We start from the raw sequence: 24,232 nt of genomic DNA on the forward strand, positions 1-24,232 counted from the left end.
CCTAGCAACAATTTATATTCAATGTTAGGTCTCGCTAATGAATGTTCATATATTTGCCAATAAAAGTTCGTTAATCGGACAGTTTTGTAGAAAACTAAAGAAAAATTTATAATTACATACTAGCGAATTTAAAATAAATTCTACGGTTTTTGTTACAATGTGAATCTAATGGATTTATAAAAGGTACTAAAATTAGTGCCTTCACATTTAATGCTTACGTTAATAGTTATGAAAATTATAATATGAGATACAATTTATGAACTAACTATCTGTATTCGAATTCAAACGTACTTTTAGAAACAAATTTCATACACAATTTCTGTATAAATGTACAAAAAGGTAAGAAAATAAAACTAAAATTCAAAAAATTGGGCTGACATTTTTTAGTATGACTAAAAAGTGAAAAATGAATTGTTGCCTTGCAATACTTTACATTTTTTTTTCTTTTTTTTTTTTACATAAAATTAACGTGGTACTCAGTTCTAGTTTGATTCACTCAATCATATTTAATTGAATATATATACTAAAGATAGTAACACTTAAAATCGGAACCTTATCTAGTACCTAATTACTCTTAAATTGGTCAACGTATATGAAAAATTTGAGATTAATTTTTCCCTGTTTTACATTCAAATTCAGCGACCTGAGTGAAAGACGTTTTCTTGTAACATATTTTATATATACTCTTAAGAATAAATTTGTTTTTATATTTAAAACAATTTACAGAACAAAACAGAAATTTCAAATTATCCAGTATAAATCGTCATTTAACATTACTGTAATATATAAATCGTTAAGTGACATTTGAACAAAATAATTTAAATTGTATATCGCGTTTTTACAACTAATGTTAAAGAAAGTATTGCTGACATAGTCGTACATTTAATAAAAGAGGTATTTTACAAAGAAGTCACCAAAAATTAATAACAATTATTGGCATAAATCACATAGTTATTCAAATTGTAAGATTCATCCTACAAATAGTTTTCATCGCAGTTTCATTGAATTTTATGGATACCACTTATGGTCATAGAATAACTATCATATTTCAAGATTTCTTTGTACTATCGCTAAGAATTAAATTAGAATGGCTTGGGGGTTTTCGACGACTTTAAAAATATTCGATAATTCGTCTACTAATGTTTCGTATCTATAGGCCACCCGAATATCCGGTACGTTTGTTCGCGTAATATCATTACCGGCTACTCCCTCTTTAGTATAATTTGGCCCAAGCCAGTATTGTTTACTCTGCAAGATAAAAAAAAAATTTTTACACGGTATTGGTTTGTACATACCTCATGTATATCTGTAGAAATATAATGTATACCTTATGTGGGAAACCACTCATAAGTACTGAATTGCGCGCTAATTCACACATATCGCATGAACTAAGTTTCCATACTTGCGCAGCAATACTGTATTCTTCCATTAAAGGTTCCTACAAAATTTATATAAAACAAATATGAAAATCCTACAACAAATATATATTTCGAAAGAATAAATAAAATATTCACATTATACTGACCTTCGTAAAATGAAATTGGAGAGGGTCGTCTGTGGAAAGGCTTACGCACAATCCTCTTGCTAAATATTCTGGTAGAGGATTACGATGATAATTTAAAAAGAGTGAGTTATTACTAAGAGGTGACATTGCGATCCCAATTTGTGCCAAGTAATATAAATACTGCAGTACTGGAACTTTTCGAAGCAAAAGACCGTGGGAAATGTTTTCTGCCATCATATAACCGCACACAAGATGTTGAATGGGACCAGCCTCACCACAATGAGGTCTAAGAACAAAAGTATTTAAACCTTGTTCCCTGTAAACCATAAATTGTATACGTAGATACTTATAATTTGTCTAAACAAAATATTATACAAGAGATACACAAATTGCTAAGAATAAACTTACGCTCTGAAATGATTCAAAACGGTCATATTAGCGTAAGTGTAGTATTGATAATATCCATAGGGAGGATTTTCAATATCATCCCATTCTTGGGGTGGACAAACATCTTTGTCAAATGTAGGATTTTCAGGTTTACTTTCATCATCAACCGAATCAAATCCTATTACCTATGACAAGAATCAAAATAAATATTATTAATTCTGAATATTCCTAAAATTTATTTACTAAACCTACTTACATATTGAAGGAATTTATGTAGTTCTGGATGAGTGTTGGGGTCATTTGTCACTTCAAAGAGAGGAAGGAAGATGTTATTCAGAATCTCTTGGAAGTTTGTCATCAATTTGTTCAGCTTAAAAATATCACTGTATAGAAACAGTACACAATTATTTTGTGATAAGTATTAATTACAACAAACTATATTTAGTGTATATCATAAGAACTTACTAAAGCCGCGGAATTTGAATGAGCCAGCGCACATTATCCGAATATACGTCGCTTTGAATAGCCCATTTGGCCAATTTGTCCCATTCCTCTGGATTTTTACCGTAAATCGAAAGACGCAATTCCGCGTTTTGATATTTCGATTCTTCAAGATCGCTGGCAACTTCTTTAATTATACGTGCGAAAAATTTACCGTTCAGATAGTTATCCGTCTTTAGAAACACTTCACGAAGGCGACTTTCACCGATCGGATTGTACTTGGCATTGAATTTATCGAACCTATGAAACGTATTTCTATCCTAAAAGAGGACGTTAGAAATTTTTAAGCTTCATGCTCGACTAACTCAATTCTTTACACATGTAAGATCAACGCAAACTCACTGCATGCACGTCCAGCATATCAACGCTGAGATCGTACGTCGTTAGATTCATCGACTGAAATACTTCTCGAAGTGTCATTGTTTCTCCATTTTTCGAACATGTTACAATTTCGTCCGCATGATTTTTCAAAGTTTTCTTGATAAACCTAAGTAGGTGTTTCTGATTCATACAAGATGCCGCATGAATATGCGTATCGACCTGAAAACGATAAAAACAAAAACAGTTATTTCACTTTTCTCACAAGTATATCTCGTTCAAATAAAATGTTGAAAATGTTCATGATGTAAACTTGTAACGATAATTTCATCTACTGTCTACTACACGTCTCTCCTATACTGACCTTTCTGATGTTATAGAAGTCCCTATGGGGAACTGCTTTCTGACTGGCAAGTTCTCTAAGCTCGTTTAACAATACATGTAGTTGGAATTTCGACGAAAGGTAACTCAGTCTTCTGTAGCAAAAGGATTTTAGCGGGCCATCGGCGATCATAGCGCAGAACACGTTCATGTCCCTGACAAAAGTCGCTAAATCAGGATACGAGTAAGGAATTGGCATCCCATTATCAAAATCTTCTTCGTTAGCATAGAGATTGAAGACACCGTTAACAGGGGCAATTTTGTAATTCTTTGTCGGAGGAAATTCGCATTCCCACGGATCTCCTCGAGATGCAGGTGCGTGCACAGGATGATCTAATAATAACAATTGTTCACGGAGAACAGATACATTAACAGAAAATTCTTCTCTCAAGTTAATTACTTCTAATTATACTTGATTCGTTTTTTTTTCTTTCTACCAGAGACTTAATCGTTATACATAAAAACACATGTCAAAGAAACTGATACATGTGGATTGAATAAATGAATGAATGCAGAAGGTGTAACGTGATTCGAAGGGAAACTGTTCGATGAAGGATAAACAGGGGATGAGGAACCTTTCCAATGAGCGTCTTTGATCAAAGCATCAATGTCTGCGTCAGAACGAACATCCACAATTTCACTTTCAACCTCTGACAGCAACTTTATACCTTAAGAAACAGCACATTAAACCTGACTTTACGTCATGAACATTTAACATACATGTTCTGGTGAACATTAAAATACTTAACTTACTGATGGATTAATTTCAAAAGAAAGGATTAAGTATTTAGAAAAAAAGAAATGATACTTCACGAGTTTGGTTTATGTACCTGCGATAGCTTTACGATCATCGTGTTGAACTTCATCGTCACTGTTCACCGGCCTTTTGTCGGCACTACGCAGAAATCGTGACGTTATCGATGGAAAGCTTTGTTTAGAATTGTTCATGTATTTCTCACGTATGGCCAATGCTTGGATCAACATCTGGGATGCCTGTTGAAGATCTTCCAAGGGTACCTAGGGATGTATATATATATATATATATCAATCATTTCATTCATTCTTTGTCTCTTTAAATTATTACGCAATATGATCAATACAAGGTGGAGAAGACATTTTGTTAGGGTTTCGTTAATTCGACGCCACCAGTCAAGAGTCACGTTCAATTAACGCAATCTTGCAGGTTTATCAGTACACTTGTGAGAAAGGTTAATCTACTTTGTTATAATCTCTTTTACATAATAATAAAATACTGTTGAAACGTGAAGTTTGTTATACTTTGTTATAAGAAGCTTTCTGCATTGAGTATAGATAAAATTCTTATTTAAAATTCTTATAAATACAATTCTTACTTAAAATTATTACAAATATATTCGTCACGTTTCTTCATAAAAAGTTAACGAGTGTGTTAATTATCGATTACAGTTGTATCTTTTATTTAGAGTACAGAAATATTTGTCAACACATTTTCTTTGAACGTTTTCTTTAGCAAGGTCTAAGAATCTAGGTGTGCCGTTTAAATTTACAATCCTAAGTTATTCGTGAGAAGTTAATTCTCTGAAAAAATTCTCGAAGAAGCGTCGAATAATACTAAGAAAGCATATAATATACAGTAGGGTCGCGTCAATTAAGCGTTGTTCAGAATCGGTATCGTTTAATTGACCCGTACAAGTTTTGTTCCAAGAATTGCTCGAACTTGAACCAACGCTATTGTTGAAACAGGATACGAGTGAAAGCATATTTGCTTTAGAACCATGAATCCGTTATTTTGTCGCATAAAAAGTGAACTTTTTTAACGATTCTTTTATTCCAATCAGAGTCACTTTAACGTATTCTTGAGCAATTTTTAATAAAATCGAGTCCAAGATTCGACCATATTTTTACATGTCAAGTAAAAAGATCTTCAAGATACACAGAAGAGGAAAAAACAGAATTATATAAAATATTTCTTTTTCTACTACGTTCAAAAGATTAATTAGAAAATGTGATGTTGGGGTAAAATAAAAAGAAACATTTCTGCGTGTAGGTAAAAATATCTGCTGTTTAATTAACGTGACCTTTCGGCGTTTAATAAACGCAACCCTACTATAATGATTTCCTATTGAGTATACACATTATTACGATTTCAGCGTTATAAATAAATTTTTAACATTTATCAGTTCAACGCTCTAATTGTAGAATGAAGTATTTGATAACCTGATTTAAATATACCTGTAATGAAATTCCGATAAATTTATTAACGTAACACTCTACACGTGTACCATCTGCATATATACTTTTCTATTGTATAATAAATTATGTAAATAAATATTATATAAGTACATAAAGTATATATGTTTGTACAATGTACGAAATGTGGATCTATAATACATCTCACATATATGAGTCATTCAGAAAGCCAAAATGGTTCACTCCCCTTTTTCATATTCTTCTAATTTTAGTATCAAAAAGAAGCACATGCTTACTGTTTAATTCTTCATAAATAAAATAAATTCGATAAATTTAATTTGACAGAGTTGGTCACTTTGGTTTCTGAGTGACTCTGCATTACACTCTTTGTTTCTATTTTATTATTCTTTCTTCTTTTTTAACAAATACTTTATTTTATCATTTTCTGCTCGAAAGCGAAGCGAACATTTAAATCGTCATAAACTGAGCAAGATAATTGTTTAAAGTTTGAAAAAAAAAGCTTCTTATAAAATGATGGAACAAGGGACTGGTAACGAAAGGGGAGGAGAGGTTGGTAGGTAACAAGGGTTTCCTACGTAAGGCAGCATTCTTAGGGTTTCTTCTCATAGAAATCTCAAAAAAGACACAATCTCCTACGTAACACAGATTTTATGTACGAACCCGATCAATTCGTATCCATTGCAACATATGCAGCAGCGATTATTAACTATTTTTTTTTTTATCTCACATCTCAAATGAACTAATTACTAGAATTCTACGGTACGCAAAAAAATGTATTACATTTTTTCGCCCATCCGACGAAAATAGTATACATTTTTCACTGATTTACAAAAAACAAAAATTTTATCCCGTTACTTTTTTAACTTGCACTAAAAAATCTTGAACACACCTGTGGATCTCTCGCGGCACTAAATTTGATAGAAAAATTGAGTAATCGTTTTTACATGAAAAGATTCCAATATTTGGAATCCAACGAAATGATTAGAATTTTGTGACGAGATACATATGTGACATGAATTTTAGTTAAATTTAATAATAAAGGCTGCCATTCAATTGTCAACGTACCCCGGAAGTATCTTCACCAGATATGGAGACTCTCTGGAAATGCGGGACAAAGTCATTTTCCTCGAGATTGAAAAGATGATCGACATCATCTGATACACCGGGACCAATCGATGGTTCATAATGGCTACGACGTTCCTCTAGATCCTTAGCAGCTCTGAAAGAACACTCAAAACATGATTTTTTACTCGTGAAGAATGAAAGAAAAATCTGAATAGCGACAAAAAGAGAGCAAAGCGCTGACAGTAAAGTCTGTACAAACATCACTAATTGTATACCTAACTAATATACATAAAAGGGTATAGAATAACAATTACTTAAAAACAATTTATACGAAAAATCAATTTATTTAACATATTTCGAGAATCGGGAGGTATATATATATCTACAAGTATTCACATACTTAAACCAAAAAAATATATAGTTCTATATATCCTGAAATGTTGCTGAAGGTTTTCTTTTTTCTTCAAAAAAAAAAAAAAAGAGAAAAAAAAGAAAAAAAGAAAAAGAAGAAAATTCTTGCAGAATTTTTCTTTTTTCAACACGCACTTCTCTCTGGCTACAGGCACAAGAATACCAGATATTTATATATTACAACAAATTTGCCAAGCGTTCAATTCCTTTGTAACAATTTAACAGATGCAAATATTATAGTATTACGGTGTATTTTATTAGAATTATTGCACGATTTTGATAAATGCCGGGCAAGATTATGTACGTATACTTGACCTTGGCTACACAAAGGTCGAAACCCCGCGGTGAAACGCATATTTATTTATAATACTACTCTTTTTTTGCCCAGCTTATCAGAGAATTTCTTTTTCTCTCGTGAAAAGCAGTTTCTTCGTAGGACCATAGATATTGTTGTTACTTCTTTTTCCGGGCGTTTCTAGCGATTACTTATTTTTTTTTCTCTCATTGTTGAAATGATGTTGAAATTAATGCGTATAAAACTTAATTTCGTGTTTCAACAAAACAGTCAGTTTTTACGGTCTATCAATAAACATACACGTGTTATTGCGTAAAATGGAATAAATGAAATTGTACGATAAGAGGTAGCTTCAATGTATGGCTTCATAATTTTATGACCGAAAGTTACTAATATTTTCTTCAGAATCCCATGTTGAATTTGAAATTCAGGAATAATATAATCGTATCATACTTGATTTCTTTTACTCGAGAATCATTTTTAGCTTATAATTATATTTACTAAATTTATCGACCTGTTTTTATCATTAACAACCATTCAGAGAAGCTGTTAACCTTATCAGCAGGCTTTTTCTTTTATATCCCAAAATTCTGCGTCGCATGTTTGTTACACTACAAACTATAATTCTTACAATTCACATCTGTTCTGCTGGTTTTTAGGCATGAGACACTTCTCGACACTTTTATTGTCCAAAACTCTTCGTACTTATCTATAAATTAATTACCAATAAAATGGCTAGCATGTATATATTTCCAGTAGTGTAAAGAAAACAATACGTAAACGTACGTAATAATAAAAAAAAAAATGATATATGTGTATATAAAAATGAACTATCTAACTATATATAGCTTTTCAACACGAAAATACTGTACAGAAGAAAATTAAACGTCGCAGGGCGATTGCCGCCATAACGTAGATCTTCGAATTTAAAATTTAACAAATACTTGCATACTTGTAACCAGACAAAAAATAAAAATTCAAGTCTAAAGCTGCGCTAAAATGATTACTGGCTAATCTACGCTATCCAAGTATTTTAGCTGTCGTTCGTAGAAAAACAAAAAAAAAAATCAAATTTTGTACTTTGCCTTTTTACAAAAATAAAAAAGAGAAGAAAAAAAAGTAAAAGAAAAAATCAACGGTTATAGTTATATAATAGGTGTAAGTAAATAAAAATTGCAAAAATAGCATATTGAACGACAAAAAACAATTCGACACTGGCTAATGTGATTAAATATTTCGAACCGAACGATAAACGTTTCTGTTTAAAAGGGGTGAGCAATCATGATTAGGGCATTTTAATTTACCTCAAGAGTATCCTATTATCCCTGAGCCATCGTTTCGATTCGTTCGCACCAGCGAACATGATACACACGATTCTTCTCGTTTTTTACGTCTTTAACGTCTCTTGCATGCACGCTGACAGCGGCCGAAAAACGGAACGTTTCATAAGGAAAACTCCCCTTTTCTTGGTATGCCTTTTTAAATCTTTCTTTATTCGTCGCAAAAATTGAAAAAGGAAATAATCACGAATGGTTCAATATTAAAATAGCAGAACGATGTTACAGTTTTCTGTTATTAACTTCTATTCGAAATTTTCCTTTTCTCTCCTTTTATATATTGTTTACTTCATTTTGATTGTTTCCTCGTTCAAAAAGTTTGATTCTGTCGATAATATCCTTTTGTTTCTCTCCGATAATTGCCCAATTTACAATTTGTATCACTCTGCAGCCGTGAAATAATTTAACGAGAAAGAATAATGAAACAATTTCGAAAACTATGTCGCATTTCTATATTATCAGGCAAAATTATCAACAAACAGTTCACTGACGTACTATTGTTTCAGCGTTATCGCAATAAATCAAGTAGAATGTTCAGTTTTCAGATTACAAAATTCTCGTTTAGTTTCACTGTGAAAAGGTGGCAAAAGTCAACGCACTTACATTTAAGAAATGTATAAATACTTGTTATTTAACACATAATACGCGTGAATCTATGATAGAGTAAATTTATGCGAAAATAACGTGTATACGGTTCAACTATCGAACACTTGAATCGTGATAGCGTTTCTACACGACAATAACCATTCGAAAAAGACTTGAACCTATTTTCACTAACAAATCGATGAGAGTTAAGTGGAACTGAGTACCAGTATATCATTGTATTCGTCCATATGTTGCTGCAATTCTAACAGTTACGTGAAAAATTGATTTACCATAAAGGTGAGAAACGAACGATCACGATTTCTATGCACGATCGACAATTCGATCGTGCCTTCGTATATACGGAATGGTGGAAATGGTATATTCGTAACGATTCATAAGCAGAGAAACGAACTCTCTGCAGCAGCATAAATTTTCTACGCGCAGCCTATTACAACTTGCCAGAAGCACACGTACAAAACCCTGACGATACTAAATACCACTTAAACTTTCTTTCCACGGTAACGAAATTCTCGCAGAAACTAATCTCTGTCGGCTAAACAGGGAACATCTCGCGTCGTCGAGTCGTGCGTGTGCAAAAAAAAAATGGGAGAGAGAGAGAGAATTCGTTCAACGATTTTATCGTTCCGTACGATCGGAAAGAAGCATGGAGAAAAAGTCGAAGTCATCGGCTTCGTTCTCTCCCTTCTGTTCGTGGTTCATCGATACATTTTCTCATTCGCGTAATCTCGGTGGTGGTCACGACGGGGCACAATCAACGCACAGAGTTCGCAAGAGTGAAATTTCTGTCGATCGATACGTCAACTCACATAGCCTGGCCTCGAAAATGCTCGCCGTGAGGTCATGAAAGGCTATCGTAAAGCCGACCGGGGAATCATGCAGTCGTTCCAACACGAGCGTGATATTTCTTGGTGGTGAACCGGAAAAGATCTACGTTGCACACAGCGCATTCCGTCGCACGCTTCCTACCATTTCGATGGTCGCACGACTACTGAACGGACGACCGTGAGGGCCAGTCGTGAGCAACCCCTTCCCCTCCCCACGGCATCTTCCACATTGTCCAACTACCTACCAACGAACACTTATACATTCCATTTCCGTCGACGTAACCTTCCGTTACGTTTTCTCGCCATTATCCGTGTGTCCAGCATAAACATTTACCACTTGTTTTAAATGTAGGTTACGAGAAAAGAGCTATGCGTCTATCGCGAAGAAAACGTAACAAGATATTACTGCAGAGTAACATGCGATTCCTTTTCTCCGAGAAATTTTCAAAGATCATTTGGAAAACGGTGGTAGAGAGTATTATATATCGATGTTGAAGCATTGAAAAAGGTATTTGAAACGTATTTCGAAATGAATTTTTTCTTTGTAATGAACGTACCGTTTACAACGTGGCTAGTACTCAGAGAAAGGGTGATCTTCAACGAAGGATTCAGTCGACGATATAAGGTAATATTTTTCTCATACGAAGCTTCGTCTCGTAAGTATAACATATTACGTAGAATTTAATTACAGCGGTGAAAGGAAGCAGAGCTATTTTCAGTAGTTTTTACATTTTTTAAAATACAATTATTAAAGGGGGAAAGCTTCAGTTTCATTAGACATCATTTAGTATCCTGTACGACGAACAAATATGAACAGTAATATAATTAGTTCGTAACGTCTGTTAGAACGAGGCATAGGTGAGGCCACGCGAAAGTGCACGCGTACTCGATAAATTTTCAACATCGATTTCTTCGATAACGAAGTTTCACATGGGAAAAATTATTACTCTGTATTTTTTATTTACTTTTTCACGTAGAATCACTTCTTTACAGGTAGTCAAACCAGTTCGACGACACATTAGGCATTTTTCAGAGTTAAAAGTTGCAATGTTCTTTTGCTAACTTTAATATATTGTAAAAAAACTTTCTCTTCAAAAATATCATTTTTTTTTTAAATGGTTAGTACAAACCAGAAATATTTCAATGTTTATAGTAGTATAAATATATAAAATATGATTTAAAATGCTTGCCTTAATCACTTTTTTAACCGTGCAAAACAGGTTAAGCAGTTGTTAATAGAACTTAAGAACTTATTGCTGGAATTTCAGAGTAGTGGATTTTAGCGGATTGTAAAGGTGACGTAACGTGTGCTGCATTTTAAGATTACATTCTTTAAACCAAAAATATAGAAACATATTATATATAGGAAGAAGAAGAATAATTAATTCTTGTAGTAGTGCAATTATCATTCATCTTCCAAATTGTGCCTTTGCTAAAAACACTTTACAATTTTTTTTTTTTAACAGAGAAAAAATTGGCTCAACTACTTGAGCCAAGTAGTAAATAAAAATTAAGCACGCAAATTAAAAGTATCTTGAAAAAATGCCAAATGGCATAAAAAAATAGATGCAACTTTTTGCAAGTATTTCTTTTACAAATTTTACCATTTTTTGAAATACACACACATCATGACCTATCATAGTGGGTTAAATAACTCCAACGCAGTCAGACAAATTCGGTGTTAAATTATTGATCGGTACTGTACTGCGTACGAAACAGAACCCTCGTTTAGGACAATTTTATCGATGATCATTTTGATGGTCATTGCTATATAATTTCTATACAAAGTTTCGTCTGATTAAAAAAGATTATTTTACTTAAGTCCATCATACAAGTATAAGAAGGTTGCGTAAGTGGAACGTGTTATAACATGATTTATTTCAAATAAAAATTTCGAAATTATACACAGTACGTTTGAAAATAATTTGACATTGTTTCGAATTTATTTTATTGCAAAAATTTTAACTTCGCACTCACGTGTACATATTAACCTCGGATATAAAGTGTGATTATTCATTGAAACAGACGATTTGACGATGGTCTTGCACTTGCATTGTTACAAAGATTTCTAATTAATGAAGATAAATTGAGGACAATGGAAAATTTATTTTCAGAAGCTTTACCCGCTCACCTCGAAAGACACGATACGGGACAAACAACTGTAAAGTGGCCAAGAGTGGAATTGAATTAGGTACATGACTCTTCGCTGATAATTCCAATTATAGATGGATCTTCAGCTACGATTCTAAGTTGTCTGATCTACGTTGTGTTTATGCTATTTTTCCTTACCAAGGAGAGTTAAATTTCAGCCGTTTGTACAAAAATAAATTCACTTGTATTGTTTTTAAAAAAGGAAATTTTTGCAGAACACAGAAACAGTAAAAATGACCAATGAAAGAAGTAAATGTGAAAAATTAAGGCGTCATATTTTCAGTATAATTGTGCACAAATAACAGACGTAATTTTATGATACACTATTATGGTAAAAAACACAATAAATAATTTGAATAAAATATTATGTTGAAGTTTCGCGATGCAATTTTATTTACGAGTAGTTATTTTTGAGAAAACTGACCTTGAAAAAACGTGGTATGCATACACACTTCGTATTGACTTCCCACATCTGCCCCTACCTTCGTTTATCCACGAAGCACGAAAAATCAAAGATCGTAGAAAATTGTCAGATTTTAGATTTGTAAATAATAAAAAATACCGTTTCATTTGCAAGTTTCGAGTTCTGCTAAAATTCCTGTATCGATGTAAATAATATAACGAACTTTTCTAACAAATATTTTGTTGAATTTTGTCACATTTACTTCAATTGTACCGGATATATCGAGAATAGTAGGTGATTTCTTGTGCAAAAGCAAGTCCAAATTTTAAAATGAAATTTTTTCAGATAACATTCCAATTTCGAGAAAACCGAATTGTACACATAATTAGTAATAAGATTTGATTATTACTTATAGAGTCAGATTAAAAAAGTAGTTCATAGCAAAACTAGTTTCGGTTCGTAATTATTTATTTCGCCGACCAATTTGTGCGCAAGAAGAGGAGACACATTTTCAGCGGTTTCTAATTTAACGGAACAAATGCGTCATTGAAATTTGCTGCGTTACTTTAACTCTGTTAAATTTAATCTTATTTTCAAATACGATTTTCTCGAGAATGAAACTGTAAAACAAAAAAAATTCATTATTAATATTTGACTTAATTTTACATGAAAAATCGCCTATTTCATTATACTGTTTAATAATTAGTTAAATTTCAGTTAATACAAATAGTATAATAATATGAAAACATTGCTAAATTATTCGTGTACATTAAATTATGTTTTATCATTTTCACAATTTTATGTTTCTTAATTATTTAATTCCACGACTTGAAAACTGATTGTCAATAAATCATTGTACGTCTGTTTAAGCACTGTTAAAACATTTGCCAATGGGTTTGATTCTTTGATTGGAATAAAATGATAAAATGACGTATTTGCGTAGAATCGTTCTAAGAACAGAAATGTGCTATCGCTCGGGGCTGAAAACTGTCTCAGTTAAGATTTTCTTTCATTTTTCTCAGTAATGCTTTGAAAAGTACTGCAACGCGTATACACATAACTACTGCAACGGGTTAAAGGAGCGACCTCCTTCCAGTGTTGAATTTTCATGAATTCTGGAGCAACGAAATCGATTTATCAAACTGTTCAACAATCTTACAGTGTGTAAAATCTTTGAACACTTTGGGAAAGAATTCCTAATTAATTTCACGGAATTATTATAAGTACACAGAACTGTCAAAGATTCCGTCATTTTCTCACTTTTTCTGATTCTGTAAAACTGCAAAATATTTTACGTATTAACAGAAGAAGAAATAGATTTGCAATGGTAAATTGTTATGAAGTTTCAAGGAGAAATTACAGAAACTTTATGATTGAGCAAAAAATTCAATTAATTCAGCAAAAAAATTCTCAATTGCGCCATGTATTTGCTCGGTATTACGTAAATTGTGACTTGGAACATCAAACGTTTAAAGAACAAAATTAAGAAAAGATAATATTTAAATTTTCTTGAGAAACGTTGTAATGTTAAACGAGAAAATTTTTATGAACGAGTTCAGTGCTTGAAAAATGGAAAATTTATGAAGAATAATATAAAAAGTAATGAGAATTACGTTGACTATTCAAATAATAAAAATGAATGAAATTTTATATCATAAGTTTAATATAAACATTGTTCATAATGCATATATTATAAAAATTATTTAATCTTTATTTATATAGCTCACATGGTTATTAAATTTTCAGAGGAAATCATGGGTATTTGCACATTTTACATTTATATAGGTGATTTAAACATTACAAAGAAAAGCAGCATTAAAGAAATATTCCTCAATGCTCTTTAAAAATTTTAATCTTATGTAAAATTTTTTAAAACGTATCTTATGTATTTAACGTACATTAGGAGGATGCACGGTACATGCGTTCTAATTGTATTATTGGTTCATACATATGCACGTCTGATAAAATTAAAATACCTTGCACGTCAAATGTTTGAAATTAGTTAGCTTTCGTTACACATGAGAAATAAGAGTTCTACGTAGAAACATTAATGTTCTTGATTTATTGCACGTAACCATCGCACGATAGATCAAGAAATTACGAAACATAAATTATATAAAACGTGGGTGGATAATAAAAATAAATTAAAAATTTTAGGACAACGAATATTGATGATATAAATGTTACGGAAAATTTGGGTGGGAATTAATTAAAAATAAGTATATAATCGTCACACACTTAAATAGAAGAATTCCATGTAAAGAACATAGTCGAATATTTTTATAAAATTTCCTGACCCAATTGGTATCATAAATGATAAACGAAGAATATTATTTTGCGCAACTCTTAAGATAATTCGTAATAAAATTTGGGTAAGTTCAAATAAGGTAGACCACAAGAAACTTTGCTTCCACAATCTATAGTAGAAACATTTTATCGCCATGGAAAAGTACAAAAACGATAAAACTTTCCAAAAGATAATACTTCGAAAATTAAGATCCTTACCGTCTGGATCTATAATTTTTTGTTTCTGCATATAAGAACTTTCACACTAAATGCAATATTTATTCTAAGAATAACTTTAAATATTTTTCTTGTAACAATTTACCACTTGGAATTTAACCTCAAAGTCAATTTTTCAACACAATTTCCCTATTTTGCATTCGTCAATCAATTTAACACATTATTAATTATCCGTTTGTACTGAAAAAGAAAGAAGAAAGATATAAACATAATATAATTGCTTACTTGACGGTCAATTGTCTCTGTATCAGCAGCTTCTTCTCTATTTGTTCAATGGGAAATTGTGGAACTTCATAGGGGGCAGATATTTCATTGGGCAATTCGTGTGGTGCATGTCTCATGGAGGTTCCACCACCTGCAACTGTTCCACCACCTTCCAAACCAAAAACTGGACTTTCACTTCCTGCAACGAAAAATTAAGCTTCTTTTATTCAAGGAATCTTCGGGTAGCCGTGTTCAATGTATCTTGAACGAAAAGCTACAAATACTTTAGACCTCATTAACGAGGGATTATTCGCTTGAATTCCCTACGCTAATTGCAAATTAAGTTTCACGTGCAACTTATCGCTGTGAACCACCACACAACGCTTTCGTTACAGTAGCAAATTCCTTAACGTAAATAGACAATTACCGTCGTTTTTTGCCTGTCCCGTTTTCTGTAACCATTCCGTAACAGAATTGCGCTTATATCCAGTCAAATAGTCGTTTTCATTACCCAGCACCATCGTGCGGAACGTGTCGTACCTCTAGAAAGATTTCGAAAATTCTAACATCGAAGCGACACGGTTTTCACGTCTTTTCATTCGAACCTGTCGATCGTTTATCCAATAAAATTTCATTCCAACTGATTCGTGTGATAACGGTTATAAATAATCATTCTTATTTCGAGCTTTTTATTCAATTATATCTTAACAAGACGTTAAAAGTGGACGATTAACTGATTTAATCGGATTCAGATTAGAAAAAAATTTAAGTTGTATAATGTGAGATTACAGAATGACTGCTTTAAATCAAACCATTAGCATTATTTTATCTGAGAACTTTTAGAATTTTGACATTTTTCTTTACGTGGTACAGAGAGGGCGCAAGCAGACAAAAATAACCTCTCTTTTTGATGAGCAAAAGACGTTACAAAGTGTTGAAGGTCAACTTTGTTTTCTTATTTGTTTTTAATCCATGGATTTTTCTTTTTAACATACTGGGTTATTTATACTTCAAAACATCATTAGTTTAAGAGATATTTCTACTTGAAGTTTAAAAGAGGTTAGTCGACGGTTTCCACACGTTTTCACATTGTAGAAACTTTATGTTTCTGTATAGTAAGTTTGTAAACAAGCACTCGGTTCTCAAATGATTTCTCAAACACTAGCCATTTTCTAAACTTTAAGTTAAAATATCTCTTAAATAAATAATTTTAAAAAGATCTACCTTAATGTGTAAAACAAGTTCGTAATTTCACTTAAAGAAACAAAGTTGATCTTGAAATTGCTGAAAGCTATGAAAAAGACCAATCTAATCTTTGTTAGATTGTGTCCCCTCACTAAATATCATATATCGTCGAAAATCAATATTCCAAAAGGTTTCTGGAAAATAATGCAAACATTTTGTATTTGTATAAGAAGATTTTATCGTATCTCAAATATCTCAGGTTACTGTAAATTTTTAGCAAAACACCAGTGACGTGACAAACAAAGCATATATTTCACGACTGTTGCGAGATAAAGCATAATTAAAATACGTCTCAGATCACAGCGCCTTGTTGTTGTTCGTATAGCATTATAAATAAGATTAGACAGCTGTCGAACATCTTGTAAGACAGACAAAAGATTCTTACTTTAATTAAAAGCTTTAAATAAAAAGCAGAAAATGCTTCTAAATATAATTTTTACAAAATAAAGACACTAGAAATTACGTACGCTATATTTGCAGTTTCCATGAACCGATGTTTTATAAACGAATAGTATAACCAACGTAACTATATCTACTACATACTTTTGTATCTCGAATAGACATTTATGAATACAGAAAGAAAAAAAAAGATAATACTCGAAATAAAAATAAATGATAATATGTTTAAAAATGTTTGAGGAATCCAAGTTCATTAATCATTCATGTAACAAAAACTTGAAAGCAAAAAAATATTTGCGATCTGTTTCAAGTCGCACGTGAAACGATTGGTTATGTAGGATATTTCGAAAGTAATGAAAATGTCGTAGAGAAACATTTATAAATACAAATTATCATTTTATGTATATCATTATTATAATGAAACTTACAAGAATTTTAAAACCTTGATATGAAACTCCATTTTGTTTAAAAACGAGACTCAATGTATTTGTTTAAGAATAGTCAGAAATAATCAAAACACACATTAAAGTATCTTGTATAATGTGACAGTTATCATATATTTAATAAAAAGTTCTATTGACAAAATTGATAAACGAATAAACTTATCGTGACCAATGACCGTTTAGAATACTCCATGCGCAGTATTAATAAAACACAACGCGCAGAATAGTATAAGATGAAAAAGCAACCGCTGTTTGTACTTGTCAAGTGCAGCGAACTTTTTTGTCACCCGTTGCCAGATGGTATAAGCAAGTAATTGTGGTTGCACATTGCACAGTCATAACAAACTGTCGTCGGCCTCACGCTAACAGAAGTGTGACAACCGAGGACGTTTAATTTTTTTTTTACGCAGCACTCTGTGTTCCGTTCCCCCGTTCTCTATTTTTAATTCAATCCGATTAACCGTAAACCGTTCTGTTTTCGGTCTATAAATAGAGTTTTTCGTGTATTTAAATCGACCAGTTCCAGCTAGCGAGCATCGATGGTTCAAAACCGCCACTTCCAGAAAAAATGTCTGGCCATACGAGTCATCGGCAATTTGATTTGGAGAGTATCCAAAACCTTGGAGTTACACATATCATTATCGAAGATAAATCGTTTTGAGATATTTACACACTTTCCATAGCCGACAATTATAGATAAGACATGACACATTAGACAATTTTTAGTACATGTATCACAGGTAATACCCAAAAATACAAATCTAACAGGAACTATATCATATAATCGTATAATCTTAATCGCAAGAAAATTATACAGTCTCTAAAAAACAATACTGTTCATACTGTAAATAATATCATTGCTTCAATAAGAACATAAACATTCGAACAGGTAAAAGATTTGGATTAACAAATTAAGAAAAGAGGTCAAGAGCACAGCTTTAATATTTAAAGACGACCTATCGTTGTCGACTGACAGTAGGTTTATCATTTCGTGCAAGCTAGAACAGTTTCACACGTGCAAATGAAACTTATTGCACAGACGATCGACATTTCGATGATTTGTTTGAACATTTCACACAAATATATACCACACTTCCGCCGCTTTCAGATGCTGATAACGATTTCGTGGTTAGACTGTCACAGAAAACACAAGTGAAAATATCCGTTTTCTGACTAAAACCAACACTTTTCTACACAACAATACGTGAAAAATGTTAAGAATTAATAATGTGCGAGATAAACGAGATGCGTCTAATTCGTAATTCAGAGGGCACTGACCACGTTAACTGGTCGCGAGTATCGAATACACTGACTGTAGCGTAGAGTTGGCACTTGGTAGTAGACATGTAGAATCTGTACGTACACCCATACATTCACGTGTTCACACGCACATCTCCTACCAACCGTCTTCTGCTTAGTAGCGCCGTTACGCACGGAGATCGTGAAATAGTTTCGAAGAAGCATTAACTATCGTGCACGTTCTTGTAATACAATATACATAGATATATGTACGTGTTTCTTCGTTATAATCAATCTTTGTAAAACCACCAGTTTGTCCATTTGCAATTCCAATAAGTGAATATATGTATGAGCAATTTTCTAACATTTTAATGTGCAAATTGAAAGGAAAAAAGGGGAGGGAAAAAAGGTAAACGTACAATAACATTCTACAGTTTCGAATAGTATAAAATTCATCAATTAGAATCGTTAATAGAAGCGTTAAATTTAATATCTTCTCTATATCTACGTTTCCTTTTCACGATGATCGACATATTGAAATATTCAAGTAATTACGCTAAAATTAATATTTAACAATAATGAAATATGAGTCATTAATGATATCTAAGAATAGCATGCGTAGAAATAACTCTGGCATTTACTACGATTTTCGCGTGCATACGTACTTGCATGCACATGTGCATAGTGCTTATAATTGGCGTGCGTATATACTCTTATTTGACCCACATTCCTCGGAGCTACGCACATGGCATACGCCTACACAAAGTATAGCCGTTTAAAGCAAATATTCTGCATCGAAGTGCACACCGAATCGTGTTAATATTTAATATTAATATCATTATATACAAATTTCAGGAATCAATTTTCATTAAACTTTTTATACCGTAACACTTCAGCAGTTTCTCCCTTAATTACATATTTTTTTTAAATTACAAAACACAACAGAATATAAAAACAATTTCATTTAATTTCTCAAACAATTCAAACAGTACATTTCTTTATTAAATTACTATAAATTTGTTATTTTACACAAAAACTGATTGAAAATTTCTTTTGATGAAATTCCAAAAAATACGTGCTACAATGTAATCAAATTTTCTGTCCTTATCTTCCTAATCGGTGCATTCAATTCATAAAATACAATGTATATAGCTATAGACAAGTTCAATTTATTTGATGAGAAAACGACAAGTAGGCAGCCTCTTCCCCTAACTATTTCCATGAATTCCATTTTCCTTTCAGTACTGCTGATTTATCAAGATTATGCATCAAATTGAACCTTAAAATTTCCTTTCATTTTTAATTCAAAAAAATTGTCTGTCAGAAGTAACCAAGCTTTAGATCTATAAATTGTTAACATCTTACTTCAAAGAGTGCAAGATGTTACTCTGAAGGATCAGATAAGATAATTTCGCGATACGCAGAAAAATTGTTTATTTTAACAGGTGGCTGCAGATGCAGTGAATTGAAAGAAAATTAAGATAAACACGAGATATTTGATTTAAGATAAACCGCAGAAAACGGTGCACCTTATCTGCACCATTTCTCACGTCTCCTCTTGATCAGACCACTCCCTCAAGGATCTTTTTAAATTCGTCGCTCTATAAATACTTCTGATAACTTTTTATTGAAAACTTTGTATTCGTCTTATCGAAATTGCGTATACGATAACTATCGACCACTTCACGCAACAAGTTTCAAGAATCCATTAATCAACTACTCTACCTCAAAAGAAGTTCTTAAGCGTGTAATGATTTATAAGAGTGGCAGGATTAAAATACTACTGTCCGTAACGATTTATACATACTTACTTCTATCGAATCGATTAAAATGATAAAATCTTGAGAAAAATACTCGAGTATAGTTTTCCTGGAACGATCGTTGTTAGAAATTGAAATAAATTTGGCGAGAAATTAGAAACCCATTGACTTTGTCATTTCTGTAATTTTACTGTTACTAATTCTTTAGCATTAAAATTTTACTCAGTCTTCTATCCTTGGAGAAACATTATGCTTTCTGATGAATTGTATATAATTGATCGTGACAAAATTCCACCAGCGATTTTACACTTATCGTAAGAACGTATTTACGTTTAGGATGTAAATATAGAAATATGAATCCTTTCTTTTCAGATTTACAACTTTTGGTGAATCAACTGCTGGCACTCGACCAGACAGAGTCTGCCTTCAAGTGCCAAGAAGCCACTTTTCACGAACGAGATCGATACAGACTCTTGGCACAAGTACGTATGGAATTTGCAAATTTTTGATGAGTCAAAATTTCATCAACTATCCCACTAGTAATCTGTTTTTCATTTTGAACACAACTATACCTGCCAGAAATTTAAATACCACTAAAAGGTCTATAAATAATGAATATTCGCGAATAGAAATACAAACATCCGTGTTTACAATTTCCACTACAATATATGCATGTAATATATATATATATGTACACTAAAAATAAATATATCTTTGAGAATAGAAACCGATTTTGTTTACAAGGCAGTAAGATTTCTACGCTGTAAAATTAACGAAATTTTGGCTATCAGCAGCTAATTAAAAAATCACAAAAATGACAAATTCACTTCATCTTGAAACATACGATATTTAGTATAAAGGGCAGTAATATGAAATTAAATCTTCCATTTTGAATACTTCCTTTTTAATTTACATTATTTTGTAAATTATACTCCTAATATTTATGCAATCGTTGAAGATTTGTTTGCTCCAACAATAGCCAGAGTAGATGACAAATTCCTTCTCACCTTTCTTCTTCGGATACGATTTCTTAATCACGCTGCGAGATGATTCGCACATGATCGTACGAAACACAGGAAATCCTTCGAACACTAATCACTTCCCGTAATTCCACTTTACGCTATCCGCTTTGATTGCGTAAAATTGCACGAAACTAAGTACAACATAGGACGAATTCGAAGGTGTGCGAGAAATTTTTTTGTAAATAATAGTATAATACTGCGTGAACAAATGGAATATTACAAAGGATTGCAAAAAATAACCGTTAATTGTGAAAAAATGGAGTATTAAGTCAAACATTAGGTAAATGTATAGCAAGAAAAACACTATCACTTTCTACGAAACAATTCAATCGGAGATAATACACTTGGTTTGTGTAAACTTTACATTTTAACTGCGCAATTGTGAATCGTCATCGATTCTTACGGAAAACTCTTTCTTGTTCCCAACGCGAAAGAATACTGGTGCACATAAATTGCACGCATTCACCACCACATGCATACAAGATAATATGTGCAAACGTGTATATAAGCCACTGATAACGTATCACATTTGGTGGTAAAAAGTGTCGAAGCAGTAGCCGATATGATCTTTCTTCTAAAATCACTTATGCGATCTACTGATAATTTCAATTGTTGGTTAACTCGAGAGTAAGAAGAGAAATTATCGTCTGTGTATTTCTTATTCGATGATCCTTGTACTGTGTTAAATGAAAAGAAGATTAAAAGTAAAATACGAAAATTATATTTTGGTGATACTGAGTAAATATTTGTGTTGGAAACATTATACCTGGTGAATAATTGACTGTACTGTATCGAATTTCAATTAACTTTAAATAAGTATGTTGTTTGTTAATGGAATAATAAGATACTAATGTGATCGATGAAAATGAGAAATTATTGAAAATATAAGTGAAATTAAACAAGTAATTTAGAACGTCCTGTTAATATTTTTCTTCAACGACTATGTAACAAACGATGTTAACACCTATTTTTAATGTGTACTAACGTTCAAATATCTTCTAGGTACGTTTATTTTTGTAACCGCCACAGTCAGCGATAGAATTATTTCTTTATCAATTTCAAAAAATCTAATATTTATTTTAATATTTTCATGAAATATTGTGCATCATTTCATTAAATTCATCTAACGGGGGAAAAGTGCAGTAAGTATGAAAATATGACTACAGTAAAAAAATATGAAATAGAAACATGAACAACTAAGTTATTGTAGAGAGGAAATATAAGCAAAAATTTGAAAAATGCTACTTTTACATTTTATTTGTGTTTCTGTCAATTCTATAAATTATCCTTTGTATATTTTCTAAATATAAATATAATATTTACTACATCACAATTTCCACAAAAAATTTATTAATATTTCAAGAAAAAAACGAACAAACTGTTGAACATTTATGAATATTTATAAATCGGTGTGTTCACCTTACCTAAATAAGTTGAATAACTCTCAAATAATAAAAAACAATGTTTACCTTCATCCTCGGAATCTATAAGGAAGTTTGGTAGTAGCCTTAAGCCCATATAATAGTCGTTTTCTCTCGTAGTGACACCTCTACTGGACATAATTCTTTTAAAAAACAACCACCAACCACTTTAAATTACACTCACGAAACAGGTTTCGAATAATTCAAATCGTTCTTGATTATCCACGTTTCCAGGAAACGTTTTTTCTTTTCTGAAGAAAAAAAAAAGAAAGAAACCAAGCTTCTCCGTTCGAATCAGTACACTAATTTTTTACGTTTCCTTCACGACGATAAATTCGTGGCTTTTGCTTTTCCGCTGTAGTTAACAACTGAATTTTATGCTCCGACGTCGACTTAACTATAGGTGGGCTATTCGATGCTATGACACACGTGCTAATTGTTTTGCTTAATGCGCGTTCAAATATTATTTGGTACAAACACTATCCATTAATTGTATCAAGAAATCCACGAGATTACACGAAAATTCTACAATTTCATAGACGTTAAGTATATAATTGCGTATACGCCTGTTTGACAGCGCGGTGACTTTAGACTGTAGATTGAACACAACAAGTCGTAACCGTATTATGTAGCAACTATACCCAAAGCACTAATACCAATGCGAAATGGCTTATTAGAAGAAGCGGTTGATTCGTGTATTGACCTGCCGCGACGTGGAAAAACACCAGTAAAGGTGACCGTCGTTCTCTTGATGGTCAAACGGAATATACTGTCGCAAAACGAGTGCTAGTTGTCTTGTTTCTATTCGCGTACCAAAACTCTCGAGCAGTTTAGCATACTGTGAGCGAACAGACAGAGAACCTTCATACGACGGCAAAAATACTACTGGGTTCGAGAAGGAGAGAAACAGAAGGACGTTGAACACAAACAAGATGTAGGCTCTATGCCAAATTTCAAATACGTTTCTTGACAGTAGTGCCATCATGCGTCACAACTTCATACACGTATGATATAGTTATTAGGTTTTAGAATAATTACGTGGCGCCAGGTTTGCGTTTCATAAAGGGAACCAATAATTTCAAATGTTCAATTGACATGAAAACAAAATATTATGTTAAAATAACATTACATAAGTTGTTTTCGAATTCTATATTTAAAGATTATACATATTAGAAACAAATTCATAGTTTCTATTTTAATACGTAATTGCCAATACTTTCAACGGAAAAATTATACTTAGTGCATGTAATTTTTTCAAATAAAATCATTTATTAGTTTTTTTTTTGTAGTTCATTTTCGTTTTTACATTTTTCATGTGACGTTATAGTTTGAATAGACGAATGTAAAATAGGATGTCATTTGACTCATTAATCTTCGAATAAGTACGCACATCTCGAAATACAAAGCCTACAACAATAGTGTACTTGTTCGAAAGCATTGCGCTAATTGGCAAAATAACCTTGCAAAAGTTTTCGAAATACAAATCACTGCTTTGTTTCATTTTCTAAATCTACAATATAGATATAAACGTTACGTAAGAAACAGCCTGTATGATTCCATCCAAAAAAAATTATAAAATTATTAAGTGATAAAAATATCTCCA

General features: G+C 32.1%; 1 protein-coding gene across 2 annotated transcripts in view; it reads right to left on the bottom strand.

Moving 5' to 3' along the window:
- Positions 1–1,074: 1,074 nt before the first annotated feature.
- Positions 1,075–24,232, bottom strand: part of LOC108575381 (AMP deaminase 2) — a 26,818-nt gene continuing 3,660 nt past the window's right edge. Inside the window, exons 1-13 of one of the 2 annotated variants that reach the window (XM_017938158.1) lie at positions 18,276–18,478; positions 15,528–15,642; positions 15,122–15,299; positions 6,347–6,500; positions 3,922–4,108; positions 3,075–3,424; positions 2,735–2,932; positions 2,357–2,652; positions 2,148–2,274; positions 1,913–2,076; positions 1,526–1,820; positions 1,328–1,438; positions 1,075–1,248 (exon numbers count right to left, since the gene is read on the bottom strand). In XM_017938158.1, the coding sequence (XP_017793647.1) occupies positions 1,078–1,248; positions 1,328–1,438; positions 1,526–1,820; positions 1,913–2,076; positions 2,148–2,274; positions 2,357–2,652; positions 2,735–2,932; positions 3,075–3,424; positions 3,922–4,108; positions 6,347–6,500; positions 15,122–15,299; positions 15,528–15,621 (2,325 nt within the window). In that variant the 5' untranslated portion in view covers positions 15,622–15,642; positions 18,276–18,478 and the 3' untranslated portion in view covers positions 1,075–1,077. Of the gene's footprint in view, positions 1,249–1,327; positions 1,439–1,525; positions 1,821–1,912; positions 2,077–2,147; positions 2,275–2,356; positions 2,653–2,734; positions 2,933–3,074; positions 3,425–3,921; positions 4,109–6,346; positions 6,501–15,121; positions 15,300–15,527; positions 15,643–18,275; positions 18,479–24,232 lie in introns of those variants that run through there. The other variant, XM_017938156.1, reaches the window with a different exon arrangement.

This window comes from Habropoda laboriosa, unplaced genomic scaffold, assembly GCF_001263275.1.
Source record: "Habropoda laboriosa isolate 0110345459 unplaced genomic scaffold, ASM126327v1 scaffold143, whole genome shotgun sequence".
In the NCBI taxonomy this organism is placed as follows: Eukaryota; Metazoa; Arthropoda; class Insecta; order Hymenoptera; family Apidae; genus Habropoda; species Habropoda laboriosa.